Source organism: Saimiri boliviensis, chromosome 13, assembly GCF_048565385.1.
Source record: "Saimiri boliviensis isolate mSaiBol1 chromosome 13, mSaiBol1.pri, whole genome shotgun sequence".
Lineage (NCBI taxonomy): Eukaryota > Metazoa > Chordata > Mammalia > Primates > Cebidae > Saimiri > Saimiri boliviensis.
The window spans coordinates 1160909-1176722 of NC_133461.1; the positions used below are offsets into that span (position 1 = coordinate 1160909).

Genomic DNA, 15814 nt, shown 5'->3' on the forward strand with positions numbered 1-15814 from the left:
ATACCAAATATACTGGATCAAAGTAAGCTCCTGGACAGTACCTAACACGCTATCATTACAGTCTTTAAAATACATAACAATTTATCCAGTGCTGAGATAAACAATCCAGAAAAACTGAGTTTTCCTTATGACTTTTATAAGTTTGTAGAACAACAAAAATATCAACTTAAAAACAAAAGCAAGTATACTCTATGGATTAGACTACTTTGTAATTGAATTCAGGACTGCACTAAAATGGCGATTTCATACAACTGGTGTTACAGTCTAATTCAGCTTAACACTGCTGAAGAAGCAAAAAAAGAAACATATCCTCATTGCTACTTCCCAGATACAGTCAACAGGGCATATCCTTTAACTGCTTGTGGGTCTAGGGGTTCCAGTACTGGCACGGCCAACTGAGCATACAGTTGGCATTAGGAAGCCAAATGCTGAATTCCGTAGTTACCATTTTAAAGCATGAAGCAAATAAAATTTTTATCTTCAATAAATTCGGAATTTTATTGTATCAGAGCAACTGGGATGTTCCTAATCCCATGTTTTATGGGTGTTTTACCTTCTGAGCACCTAGCATGGAATAGGCAATGAACACTGTCCAATAAACAAAAGAATACTCATGAAATTCTTTTTCTAATTTCCACAGGAATCAAGGTGTCTTTCATCTCCAGTGCCCACTACCATGATGCTATAATGGGTCACAGGCCTGCAGGTACTCTGATTCACCTTTTATGAAGTATCAGGAACCTGCTCCTCCATGTCCTCCTGCCTCTACAAAGCATCAGCTACCCTCCTCCACGCCCTCCTGCCTCTATGATGCATCAGGTACCTGCTCCTCCATGTCCTCCTGCCTCTACAAAGCATCAGCTACCCTCCTCCACGCCCTCCTGCCTCTATGATGCATCAGGTACCTGCTCCTCCACGCCCTCCTGCCTCTATGATGCATCAGGTACCTGCTCCTCCACACCCTCCTGCCTCTACACAGCCTCAGGTACCTGCTCCTCCAGGGCCTGCTGCCTCCTGTCACTCTAAGCCTTCTACCCCTATGAGGCATCAGGTACCTGGTCCTCCAGGTTCTCCTGCCTGAAAGTACCCATCATGACTTTGCCATCCCAGCAGAAATTCACACAATTGTATTTCCTTTAAACTCTTCCTAATGCTTCACTTAATATGAAAGTTTAATTATTGATGCATGTCAATGTTTTAGTACAGTATTTTCTCTTAATCTCAAAGTTAAGGAGAATAAAGGCATTAAAAAACATAAAAATTTTAGGTTTTCTCAAATGTAAACAAAAGGCTCTATATAATTTAGTTTTAGAAATTTTAGCTGGTTTCTTGTTACTTTTCCATGACCATTTTTTCTTATGAATGTTTCTGTCTCTAACACAATTTTATGTTGAGGAAAACACAATAGCCATGCATTTTTCAATTCTAGAATAGCAATGATTAACTATGAGCACTAAACCTTTTTCTAATATGGAGAAAATCATTCCAAAAGATAGTTTTCTTACCAGTCTCATGAAGCACAGAATAAAAACTGGGAAGACTGAAAATAAATGATCTCTAAAATATTCTGTTTTGCTTTCCTTCTCTTTAACGGTCTATAGTGTGAACAGGTAAAATCTGCTTGGGTGAGGACGCCTATGTTACCATTTCACGCTGTTCTCTCAACTGTGTATCCTACTTAACAAAAAAACAGAGGTTTGCTTTGTTGAAGGAGAGTATTTTTGTTGAAGAAGACATGAACAATGATAAGTGTGCTATGGTTTGCAAAATAAATTACAGCGGAAAATACATTCTCAAAATGACTGACTGGGAATGTGACTGTAAATTCCTGAATTCAGGAATGGGAACGAAGGACTATAAATACTGATAATGTTTCAAAACTGGCTACAATTTTCAACTCCAAACCTCCAAAAGAATCTGTCTAGATTTTGAACAATAACTAAAATTAGTGATATTAATAATTCATATGAATCATGCATATAATGAAAAAGGTTATACAATCAATGATTTAGGTTGTTCTCCCATTATGAGGAAAGCGGAAGCGGGTTCTACCACAGCATCACATCCACATAGATAGCACACAAGCCGCAGCATGCATACTGGGTATACCACCACAGGAACCTTCAATTAATGGGCACTAATTCCGTATTTTTTTTTAAGACAGGGTCTCACTCTGTCGCCCCGGTTGCAGTGCAGTGGCACAATCACAGCTCAGTGCGGCCTCAGCCTCAGGCCTGCAGGATCCAGTGATCCTCCCACCTCAGCCTCCCAAGTAGCTGAGGGTACACACATGTGCCAGCTGTAGCCACCCCACTAAACTAATCATAAAACAATTTTTTTTAAATTGGAAATCGGGTCTCCCAATGTTGTCCAGGCTGGTCTCGAACTCCTGGGCTCAATTCCCACCCCAGCCTTCCAAAGTGCTAGGATTACATGCATGAGCCACCATGCCTGGCCAATTTGTTCTAATTCTTATTTAAGTATTTAAATTGACACAAAAGAAAGCTGTATTTTGTCTTATGTATTTTACACTATAAAAAAGAAAAATAAGTAAACACTACTCCTTAACAATGCCAAGATGAATCTTAATTTAACTGAATCCCATTTGCATGTCTTTGCTTTCTTCCTTTTTGAAAAGTACAAACATCAAAACTTTTCATCAAAATGATTCAGATTTCAGAATAGACATATCTATAAAATGAGAAAAAAACTGTTAGAAAACACCAAATAAAGGCAATGAAAGGCTATTTGTTTGAATTATACTCAAGAAGAACTTGCAGTAATTTACAGAAGTTAAATGTATCTTCAATTAGCTTGAAAACCAGAAATAGCGCTGTGGCCTGAAAATTCAGTGCCCAGCCTAAGTCACTTCTGCCAGAAACAATCCCACCTCCACCTCCGCTCTGGCCCCAACCTTTCCCACCTCGGCCTCCGCCCTGAGTCCAACGCTTCCCACCTCGGCCTCCGCCCTGACCCCCACGCTTCCCACCTCCGCCTCCGCCCTGACCCCCACGCTTCCCACCTCCGCCTCCGCCCTGACCCCCACGCTTCCCACCTCGGCCTCCGCCCTGACCCCCACGCTTCCCACCTCGGCCTCCGCCCTGACCCCCACGCTTCCCACCTCGGCCTCCGCCCTGACCCCCACGCTTCCCACCTCGGCCTCCGCCCTGACCCCCACGCTTCCCACCTCGGCCTCCGCCCTGACCCCCACGCTTCCCACCTCGGCCTCCGCCCTGACCCCCACGCTTCCCACCTCGGCCTCCGCCCTGACCCCCACGCTTCCCACCTCGGCCTCCGCCCTGATCACCACGGTTCCTTACTGATTTTCTCCCTACTCATTGGTTCAATTATTGAGAAGTGGGTATTAAAATCTCCAACTATCATAGTGAATTTGTCCATTTCTCCCTGAAGTTCTAACAGTTTCTGCACAATGATGAAATGGTCTATCACGCTTCTGAGAATGCAACTCTTAACCTGTGCATGGCTGTGTTGAAGCTCTGTGATTAATGCATAAATGTTTAGGGCTTACTTGTCTCCATAATAAACTAACCCTTTTCTCATTGTGATCTGAAAGGCATTTTGCATGGTATTACTATAAGCAACTCCAGTTTTGATGACGTTGGTACGGTATCTATTTTTCTATCTTTTTACTCTTTACCTGTTTTTTAAATGTGTTTTCTTACAGGCACCATATATTTGAATCTTGCTTTTTTATACAATTTGACAATCCTTGCCATTTAGTTGGGGATTTAAACCACCTAATTTTAAACTTTAGGTTTGTGAGTTTAATTTCGAAATGCTTAAGGATTTTTAAAACTTTTAAATCCATTTCGAGTTGCACATTGCAATTAGTGCATATATAATTGAAATTTTTAAAAAATATACTGACTTATTTTACATCCAACTATATATACTTGGGGTTGTTCCATGAGATTTTGAAGAATGTGCATTATGTAGCTGCTGCGTTTAATAGTATCTGTCAATATGCTAAAGCGCCTAACATTTTAATATTCTATATTCTTAATAAAGTACATGTCCTTATTCTATAGATTAGAAGGAAGAAATCCATTCTTACAGATTTTACTCTGCATATTACTTCTATCAATTTGGGGTATTTTTTTTTTTCCAATCTGATGGTCCCTGCCTTTTAACTGCAGACACGTTTAATCACTGAGTCAGCCATCTCGCTCTTTGTTTTCTTTTTTTTCTTTGAGACGGAGTTTCGCTCTTGTTACCCAGGCTGGAGTGCAATGGCGCGATCTCAGCTCACTGCAACTTCCGCCTCCTGGGTTCAGGCAATTCTCCTGCCTCAACCTCCAGAGTAGCTGGGATTACAGGCACGCGCCACCATGCCCAGCTAATGTTTTTATTTTTAGTAGAGACGGGGTTTCACCATGTTGACCAGGATGGTCTCGACTCTTGACCTCGTGATCCACCCACCTCGGCCTCCCAAAGTGCTGGGATTACAGGCTTGAGCCACCGCGCCCGGCCTCGCTCTTTGTTTTCTACTTGTCACACCTGGTATTTGGCTCCCTGCACCTGCCTTTTTTTGGCGGAAAAAAAAAGCAGTTAATCCGACTTTAGCATCTAACTTCATCACCTCTATTAATCTCTTTCTTTTTTTAGTGGTTGCTCTGAGAATTACTATATGCAACTTTTACTTATCACAGTTTACTCTGAATCAATACTATATCACTTAACACACAGTATTTTTAAAAAAAAAAAAAAAAAAAAAAACAAAAAAAAAACTTACCTCCATTTTTTACCTGGCCTCTGAAAGCCCCACCCTAACAGAATGGTTTTAAGGTTCTATTTTTTTTTGCTGTTATGACCTTAATATATACCTTTATATGTTCTTCCTTCCCTCTGCACTCTTTTTGCTCACTTTTACATGTATTTAATTCATTAATTTTCATTCTTTTATTTTTATTGCTATATATACATATCAAGATTATAAATTTTCCTATTTCTACATATATCCACAGATTCAGATTCTCATATGCAGTGTTTCCACTACCAATATTTTTTAGAACTTCTCCAATTTCAGTTTGTATTTCTCCTTTAATACAAAAAGTGATTAATATACAGTATTTACATTTACAGCCAGAAAGCCATTTCATTCACTGATTTTGTTATTGCTTACCAATTTTATTGCATTGTGATCAGAGAATACTGTTTGCATAATTTCTAAGTTATAGAACTAAAGATTTCTTTACAAACAAACGTATGTTTAACTTTTGTTGATACCCTATATATGCTGCGATAAAAACTGCTAGGGAACAAAGTTTGATAAAAAATTTAAACGATCTATTTCACTGCTCATGTTCTTAGCTCTCTTCTACACCTCTACTACCTTTCCGTCCACCTGACCCACTGGGACTGCAGGTAGATTTTAAAGTTTCCTCTTACGGACTTTACTATTTTACAGCATTTTCTCTGCCTCATTCTAAGTGCTTTCTTGAGTCTACACTGGTATTCTAAATGCTTTCTTGATTCTTTACTGGTATTCTAAATGTTTTCTCAATTCTATACTGGTATTCTTGTTAAATACCAAAGCTGCAACTCCTGCTTCCTTTGTATTTGTATTTGCTTGATGTATCTTTGCTTAACCCTTTATTTAGCCTTTCTGATCCAACTAATTTTCTGTATCAAAGAGCCTGCGTCCTGTGCATCTTTCACCACATGAACTGATCGACTGTTGTTTAATTTTTAGAAAAGAATCTATTTTTGGTGAGGTGTGTATGTTCTGGGCGCTGCCATTTTTCCAGTGCCCCAGCAGCCTGCCTCCGTGCCACTCTCCTGCTGTGGACAGCTACTACAGAGCTCGTCAGCTTTCCATGAAGTCTCTCGCTGCCTTTCCACTCACATAGCAACCAATGAGCTCCTTCTATTTCCTCCTCTCCTCCTGTTCCTTCTTTTCAGCTGCTTACTTGAGGAAGCATATAAAATACATGTATTCTCTATCATCTTCCACCCATACTTCCTCCACTGTTTTATTCTTAGATCTGTTAGGTTTTCAGTGATCACCAGAAAACTTCCACCCAGGTCATCTGTCAGCTGGGCGGAGCTAATCTCCTGGGAGATGATGCATAAAAGGCTCGTGTGTACAACACACCTGAATTCTGCATGTCTGAGACTGCTCCCCACAGCCTTGGCACTTGCAGGACAGTGTCCAAGGAGCAAAACGATCCGCTCACACATTCTTCCCCTGAGGCTCCTGGAAAGGCTGCCCCACTCTTGTCTTGCTCTGTACGCTGAGAACATTGACATCAACCTGGCCCCTTCCAGCTGTGAGGAGTTGGCCATTTCTCCAGGGAGACCAAAGGATTCTTCCCTGTATATATAAAATATGACAGTACACGTCTTGGAGATTCCTCATGTGTATGCTGGGCCCTTTTAATGTGTATGTTCAGACATCTGTGTATTTAATAACAAATACCTGAGCTGTCAATTTTTCAAATGGTTTCATGGTTTTGTTTCAAGACTCTCAAGTCGGGCCTTTCTTGCCGATCTTCTACATCTATCAATTTCGAGTCCTTTTCACTTCTTTTATCAGGTCGTTTCCTTGACTCTCTTCTTTCCGGTCTCCCTGTCTCTTGTTGTACATTCCCCCTCAGGCACGCTGTGGTGCACTCCTCCCTTCCCAGGCGTTCAGTTCCGTGATCTCCTGTAGTCACTTCGCCTTCTCATTCACACTGTCCTGTTTTATTCTTGAGTTTTTATTCTTGCATTCTTGAAATATTTATTCCATTTTGATTCTTGCATTTTTAAATGTCTGATTTATGGTGTTCTTTCCTAAACACCATTGTTGGGTCAGCTACTTTTAAAACAGGTTTGTTGCATTGTTATAGCATTACTTTGCACTGACGTTTTTCCTTTGTTTTTGGAAAATTTGTATAGTTGAAAATTTTGCTTCCCATTTATCTCTTTTCTTCTGTTAATAACTAAATTAGGCCAGGCATGATGGCTCTCATGTCTATAATCCCAACACTTTAGGAGGCTGAGGTGGCAGAAGTGCTTCAGCCTAGGAGTTTGAGGTTGCAACGAGCTACGATCACACCGCTGCACTCTAGCCTAGGCGAGAGAACGAGATGAGTTCCTTCTAATTATTCATAATGACGAGAGCCATTTATCCCGGGTCAGTACAGGAAACCCTATTCCAAGGATGGTGGGTGGGGTTTGTTTCTTCGTCCAAGAGTGACTTCTTCTACAGGCACAACAAGGTTTGGTGTCTTCAATGAAAAGCATCCTTTTTACAGCGGTGTGAGCTGACTCTTCTGATTGTTACCACTGTGTTTCTGAAAGGTCAATTTTCTCTTTTCCTTCCTGACCAAGTCTCCTACAGCCACCAACCCTTTGACCAGTGCCCTCTGTCCCTGTACATCCCCCCAAGGTCACTTCCAACCTGTACTTTTTCCACAAGTTCCTTCAATGTCCCATAGCTTTGCTTACCCATTTCATTCACAGGATGCGTTATCCTACTTAGGGACCCTTTTTCCCTCGGGAGCAAAACCGGTATCAACATCCCAAGACAACCCCCCTCTGCTGTACCATCCTGAATCTGGAGCTAACTGTGTTATTTTGGGTATTTTCTACACTTACAGTAAACTGAAGCTCACAGTACTTTCTGTCTCACATTTATGCTAAACATCAGCTATAGATTAAACTATCTACTCTCACAGTTACCCTGTTTTGGAAGGCTGTGTGGTATGTAACAAAGTTAAGTGGCCACCATTATCGTAAGGGAATCAGAACTTCTAAATGAATCTTTTTTTTTTCTTTTTTTGAGACGGAGTTTTGCTCTCGTTACCCAGGCTGGAGTGCAATGGCGCGATCTCGGCTCACCGCAACCTCTGCCTCCTGGGCTCAGGCAATTCTCCTGCCTCAGCCTCCTGAGTAGCTGGGATTACAGGCATGCGCCACCATGCCCAGCTAATTTTTTGTATGTTTAATAGAGACGGGGTTTCACTATGTTGACCAGGATGGTCTCCATCTCTCGACCTCGTGATCCACCCGCCTCGGCCTCCCAAAGTGCTGGGATTACAGGCTTGAGCCACCGCGCCCGGCCATGAATCTTTTTTTTTAAGAAAGAAAGGAAGAGAGAAAGAAAGAAAGAAAAAAAAAACATGAAGAAGAGGAAGAAAGAGGAAAGGGAAGACGGAGAGGGAGAGAGAATGAAGTGTTGCTTTATTGCCCAGGGTAGAATGCAGTCTTAAAATGGGCATTAAAAACCTCTTTTATACCAATAATTGTGCTTAATAATGGAGACAGGAAAAAATGAGAGAAGAAAATAACAAACAAGCAGCCAACCAATATTTCATTTAACCCTGTAAGTAGGTGTGATGTGGTACTGATAAGAGTGTATATTTTGTGTATTTAAAGTGGAGAGTTCTATAAATGTTTATTAAGTTTACTTATTCCGGATCTGAGTTCAACTCCTGGATATCCTTGTTAATTTTCTGTCTCGTTGATCTGTCTAATATTGATGTTGAAGTCTCCCACTATTATTGTGTGGGAGTCTAAGTCTCTTTATAAGTCTTACGTATCTGGATGTTCTTGCATTGGGTGCATATATATTTAGGATCATTAACTCTTCTTGTTGCATTGATCCTTTTACCGTTATGTAATGTCCTTCTTTGCCTCTTTTGATCTTTGTTGCTTTAAAGTATATTTAATCAGGGGCCAGAATTGCAACTCTGCTTTTTATTTATTTATTTATTTTTGCTCTCCATTTGGTTGGTAAATCTTTCTCCATCCCTTTGTTTTAAGTCTTTGTGTATCCTTGCACGTGAGATGGGTCTGGATGCAGCATACCGATGGGTTTTGGCTGTGTCTTTTGAATGAGGGATTTAGTGGATTTAAATTTAGGATTAATAATAATATATGTGAGTTTAATACCGGCATTTAATGTTATCTGGCTGTTTTGCCCATTAGTTGATGTAAATTCTTGATTATGTTGAGGCTATTTTTTGGTATTTTTTTAGAAAGGCTGATACTGGTTGTTTGTTTCTATGTGTAGTGGTTCTTTCAGAAGCTCTTGTAAAGCAGGCCTAGTGGTGATGAAATCTCTGAGTGCTTGCTTGTACACAAAAGATTTTATTTTTCCTTCGCTTATGAAGCTTAGTTTGGCTGGATATGAGATTCTGGGTGGAAAGTTCTTTTCTTTAAGGATGTTGAATATTGGTCCCCACTCTCTTCTGGCTTGTAGGGTTTCTGCTGAGAGATCTGCTGTGAGACTGACAGGCTTCCCTTTGTGGGTAACCTGACCTTTCTCTCTGGTGCCCTTAGCATTTTCTCCTTCATCTGAACCCTGGTGAATCTGATAATTATGTGCCTTGGGGTTGCTCTTCTTGAGGAATATCTTTGTGGTGTTCTCTGTATTACCTGGAGTTGAATATTGTCCTGCCTTGCTAGGTTGGGTAAGTTTTCCTGAATAATATCCTGAAGAGTATTTTCCAGCTTGGACTGATTCTCTTCGTCACATTCAGATACACCTATCAAGCGTAGATTAGCTCTTTTCACATAGTCCCATATTTCTTGGAGACTTTGCTCATTCCTTTTTATCCTTTTTCTCTAATCTTGTCTTCTTGTTTTATTTCATTAAATTGGTCTTGGACCTCTGATATCCTTTCTTCTGCTTGATCAATTTGGCTGTTAAAACTTGTGCATACTTCACGAAGTTCTCGTGCTGTGTTTTTCAGCTCCATTAATTCACTTATATTCCTCTCCAAATTGTCTATTCTCATTAGCATTTATTCAAACCTTTTTTCAAAGATCTTAGTTTCTTTGCATTGGGTTAGAAAAAGTTCTTTTAACTCACAGAAGGTTTCTTATCATCCCCCTTTTGAAGCCTGCTTCTGTTAGTGGAACATACTCATTCTCCATCAGGCCTTGTTTGTTGCTGATGAAGAACTATGAGCCCCTGTAAAGGGAGAGGTGTTCTTATTTTGGCTATTCTCAGCCTTTTTAGGCTGTTTTCTTCCCTTCGTTGTAGATTTATCCATCTGTGGTCTTCATAATTACCGTCTTTGTAATTGGGTTTCTGAGTGGATGTCCAACTTGTTGATTCCCAGCGCCGGAATCTGAGCAACCCACTGCACCGGCTAAAACACTGGCGTTAAGATTGATGGTGCTTTTCTGACTCTGCACCAAGAACCGCCACACCAAGGCAGCAGCAAAACTACCTCGCCAGCCACAAGAGTCACGCTGGCGACCCATGGGGCTCCTCCGCTGGGAATCTCCTGGTGTGTGAGCAACAAAAGTTCATCTGAAATTGTGGCGTCCTCTCGTTCTCTGCACCTTCACTGGGAGCTACAACCCTGAGCTGCTAATGATCAGCCATCTTGGATCTCTCTCTGAAAATGAATCTTTTAAAAACATCTGCATTTATCACTTCTCTTCTAAGCTGAAGATCTTCCAACAGCTTCTTCTGGTCAAGCCTAGTTACCTTTCTAGTCCTATACACTCCAGCCCTCTGATACCTGCAAACTGAGTTGCACACTCCCCTTTAACTCAAGCTTTTTAGCCAACCTGCACTTGCTCCCCGACTTCCATGAACTTCCACACACTGTCTAGGAAACATTCTCAACTTTTCAAAGTCATAAGCAATAAAAATCAGAGGAAAGAGAAAGAAAAGAAAAGGAAAAAAGCAAATACTACTTCAAATTCTCAAGAGCAGTTATATTAATAGCCTTTCATTTATCTTACTAAGGGTACCTTTCCGTAACATTTATTCTCATATATTCTCTATAATAAGAACATACTCTTAAAAAATGATAAAGGGGATATCACCACAGATTCCACAGAAATACAAACCATCATCAGAGATTATTACAAACAACTCTATGCACATAAACTAGTAAACCTGGAAGAAATGGATAAATTCCTGGATACCTGCCTGCTCCCAAGCCTAAAACAGGAAGAAGTCAAAATCCTGAATAGACCAACAACAAGGGCTGAAGTTGAGGCAGCAATTAAGAGCCTACCGCCCCAAAAAAGCCCAGGTCCAGATGGGTTCACAGCCAAATTCTACCAGACATACAAAGAGGAGCTGGTACCACTCCTTCTGAAACTATTCCAAACAAATACAAAAAGAGGGAATCCCTCCCAAATCATTTTATGAGACCAACATCATCCTGACACCAAAACCCAGCAGAGACTCAACAAGAAAAGAAAACTTCAGGCCAATATCCATGATGAATATAGACGCAAAAATCTTCCGCAAAATACTGGCAAGCCAATTGCAACAGCACATCAAAAAGCTTATCCACCATGGTCAAGTAGGATTCATCTTGGGGATGCAAGGCTGGTTCAACATACGCAAGTCCATAAACATAATTCACCACATAAACAGAACCAAAGACAAAAATCACATGATTGTCTCAATTGATGCAGAGAAGGCCTTTGACAAATTCAACAGCACTTTATGCTAAAAATCCTAATAAACTAGGTATTGACAGAACATATCTCAAAATAATAAAAGCTATTTATGACAAACCAACAGCCAATATCATACTGAATGGGCAAAAACTGGAAGTATTTCCTCTGAAATCTGGCACTAGACAAGGATGCCCTCTCTCACCACCCCTACTCAATATAGTCCTGGAAGTTCTAGCCAGCGCAATCAGGCAAGAAAAAGAAATAAAGGGTATTCAAATTGGAAAGGAGGAAATCAAATTGTCTCTATTTGCAGATGATGTGATTGTATATCTAGAAGACCCCATCGTCTCAGCCCAAAATCTCCTAAAACTGATAAGCAACTTCAGCAAAGTCTCAGGATACAAAATCAATGTGCAGAAATCACAAGCATTCCTATACACCAGTAACAGACTTAAAGAGAGCCAAATCAAGAACGAACTGCCATTCACAATTGCTACAAAGAGAATAAAATAACTAGGAATACAACTAACAAGGAACGTAAAGGACCTCTTCAAGGAGAACTACAAGCAACTGCTCGACAAAATAAGAGAGGACACAAACAGATGGAGAAACATTCCATGTTCATGGTTAGGAAGAATCACTATCATGAAAATGGCCATACTGCCCAAAGTAATTTACAGATTCAACGCAATCCCCATCAAGCTACCAATGACCTTCTTCACAGAACTGGAAAAAAAACACCTTAAACTTCATATGGAACCAAAAGAGAGCCCGCATAGCCAAGTCAATTCTAACCAAAAAGAACAAAGCAGGAGGCATCATACTACCAGACTTCAAACTATACTACAAGGCTACAGTAATCAAAACAGCATGGTACTGGTACCAAAACAGAGATACAGATGAATGGAACAGAACAGAGGCATCGGAGGCAACACAACGTATCTACAACCATCCAATCTTTTACAAACCAGACAAAAACAAGCAATGGGGAAAGGACTCCCTGTTTAATAAATGGTGTTGGGAAAACTGGCTAGTCATGTGCAGAAAGCAGAAACTGGACCCCTTCCTGACACCTGACACTAAAATTAACTCCAGATGGATTAAAGACTTAAACATAAGACCTGACACCATAAAAACCCTAGAAGAAAATCTAGGCAAAACCATTCAGGACATAGGCATAGGCAAGGACTTCATGACCAAAACACCAAAAGCATTGGCAACAAAAGCCAAAATAGACAAACAGGACCTAATCAAACTCCACAGCTTCTGCATGGCAAAAGAAACAGTCAGTAGGGTGAATCGGCAACCAACAGAATGGGAAAAAATTTTTGCAGTCTACCCATCTGACAAGGAGCTGATATCCAGAATTTACAAAGAACTAAAACAGATCTACAAGAAAAAAACAAACAAGCCCATTCAAAAGTGGGCAAAGGATACGAACAGATACTTTACAAAAGAAGACATACAGGAGGCCAACAAACATATGAAAAAATGCTCATCATCACTGGTCATTGGAGAAATGCAAATCAAAACCACATTGAGATACCATCTCACACCAGTTAGAATGGTGATCATTAAAAAATCTGGAGACAACAGATGCTGGAGAGGATGTAGAGAAATAGGAACACTTTTACACTGTTGGTGGGAATGTAAATTAATTCAACCATTGTGGAAGACTGTGTGGCCATTCCTCAAGGACCTAGAAATAGAAATGCCATTTGACTTATCAATCCCGTTACTGGCTATATATTCAAAGGATTATAAATCGTTGTACTATAAGGACACATGCACACGAATGTTCATTGCAGCATAGTTTACAATAGCAAAGACCTGGAACCAACCCAAATGCCCATTGATGACAGACTGAACAGGAAAAATGTGGCACATATACACCATGGAATATTATGCAGCCATCAAAAACGATGAGTTTGTGTCCTTCGTAGGGACATGGATGAATCTGGAAACCATCCTTCTCAGCAAACTGACACAAGAGCAGAAAATCAAACACCGCATGCTCTCACTCATAGGCAGGTGTTGAACAATGAGATCACATGGACACAGGGAGGGGAGCACTACACACTGGGGTCCATTGGGGGGAAACAGGGGAGGGACTGCAGAGGGTGGGGAGTTGGAGAGAGAGAGCATGGGGAGAAATGCCAGATAGAGGTGAAGGAGAGGAAGGCAGCAAATCACACTGCCACGTGTGTACCTATGCAACAATCTTGCATATTCTTTACGTGTACCCCCAAACCTAAAATGCAATAAAAAAACAGAACATACTGTTTTCATAATAACTATTTTTGTTTAAAAAAGAAAAGATACGAGTTTGTTTCAGAATTCATTCCATGATGCTTATCACCAGGACGTGCTTCCTTCGCGGTCCCTCCACGAAGCTCTTACACATGCTTGCGTGCCACACCTATGACATGGGCAGTTATAAAGGCCCAGCGGCCCGCAGGACTCTCAGGACCTCACACGTGCCCTCACTTCACATTCCCACAGTGTGCACATTAACTCTCACACTAGATAAGCTCTGTAAATGCTTCTGCAAGGGATGACAACTGCTTGCTAGTCCCTGCAAGTGACTAAGAGTGAAACAAAGGTGAATGTATCTAAAAAAATTTTTTTGCCTAACTAAAATAATAACAGCAGCAATTAAAAATAAACTATAGTCATATACTAAAATCTCTTACTATAAAGCATTTATAGTATCAGTTATAAGCCATTAAAATAAAGAGTTATTGAGTCTCTTAAGCCCTATTAGTCAGGGACAGAGTGCTTTCCAGCTTTAACAAAACTCTGTAATAATACAAAAGTAGGTGGCATGAAATATACATATGTGCATAAAGAAACATAACACACATGTACAGACTCACAGACATACAAATACCCACCCAACTCAGATAGCAGAAGGCTAGACATGATGTGGATATCACAGTATACCAATTATACAGTCAAAATGGAAATAAATTATTTCATTTAACAGACTCATATTATTTTAGGAGATAAGGATCTTATTAGTAAATATGCTAAAGGAAATTCCAAAACTGTAATAAATGTATTCCAAAGATATATTTAATACAGATACACTTAAGAACTTCAAACATTACATAGGTTTCCCCCCTAGTTTGAAAAGTCTGTTTGAATTTATTCTTCATTGAATTACTGTGTCAAATAAAAGTTTGCTACTTTTAACTTACACAGTAACTATATTTGTATTGAACAACACATTTAACTTACCCTGGTAAATGTGCCTTCAAAACTGTGAATATCCAGTTGTGGTTTCTGCGCATAAACGTAAGCACTGATAGAAAACAGGTCCTGGAACACAGAACATCTGAATTGATTATAATGTTATAATTTAGTAAAACTACTTAGAAATTTTTCATTTGCTAATTAATATTTGTCATATATTATTTACCAAACGTAATCATTGATTTTCTTAGATTTTTGTGTGCCAACACTATAAATTAGAATATCAGTAAATAAAGAAACCATTTTTAAGCTCAACAGAGCATGCTCTTGCAGCAGGTGTGAGTCAAAACCATGTGGGAGACGCTCACAACTCGCAGCCCTGGGGCCTGCCTGTGGGGCTCCAATGATAGAGGTAAAGCCTGTTTAGGAAAATCTTGAAGTCACCTGGACATCTAAGTATTCAAAGGGAATTTAGGAATCATCACAATTCCTCATAAGTTTTACAAGCAGTTTAATAAATTCCTCAATCTGTTTACATGTTTTTGCTAGAGCAAGCAACAGTCACTATAACCTAAGTGTTGCCTTCCTTAAAGCCATGAAGATGACACGCTTGTCCAGTGTGTATGAACCACATGCTTACGACACATACTTAGAAAGTCACATGGGAAAGCTTTCATGAAACATACATCATACTTTCATACAATTAATTTTGAAGCAGAAAAGACATAGGCTTTAGGTTTCTTCATTCATTGGCTACACAGAGAGGTTAAACCAGAAAGTCTCCAGGGGCGAGGCTGAGCCTGGTCTGCTCTGGACACCACCCCAGTGCTTCTTCTCACTGCTGACTGTGTTCTGTGCTTTTGCTGTCACAAACCACAGCCAGTAGGAGGATCATATGCTGAGTCCTGGGAGTCCTCCTAATAAAGCATCTAATTTGAGGTGGTCTGCTGAACCCCCATGATCCTTTAATACACAGAGTTTGCCATTTCTGTAATTTTGATTTCCATTCTGTATGTGTGAGTGTACAAAGTTCTGCCATGGCTGCTAAAACTCAAATACAAAACTCCCAGACTCCCAGACACAAAGAAGCAGAGGTCAGAGATTACGGTGACCACAGCAGCTGAAAAGTGAGAAACAGAAACTCAGAAAGAAGGGTGCCACAGAAGGGGCTGAATCTGTGTATGATCTCATTCTGACACCTAACCTATCATGCCCAAACCTCAATCTACTCACAGAATGG

The 15814-nt window shown here is 40.3% G+C and overlaps 1 protein-coding gene across 5 annotated transcripts in view; it reads right to left on the reverse strand.

Annotated features, from left to right (window-relative positions):
• Positions 1 to 15814, reverse strand: part of ATP9B (ATPase phospholipid transporting 9B (putative)) — a 277165-nt gene that overhangs the window by 148690 nt on the left and 112661 nt on the right. For all 5 annotated transcript variants that reach the window (XM_074383227.1, XM_074383229.1, XM_074383230.1 and 2 more), the window contains one exon: positions 14620 to 14700. In XM_074383227.1, coding sequence (XP_074239328.1) covers positions 14620 to 14700 — 81 coding nt within the window. The remainder of the gene's footprint in view (positions 1 to 14619; positions 14701 to 15814) is intronic.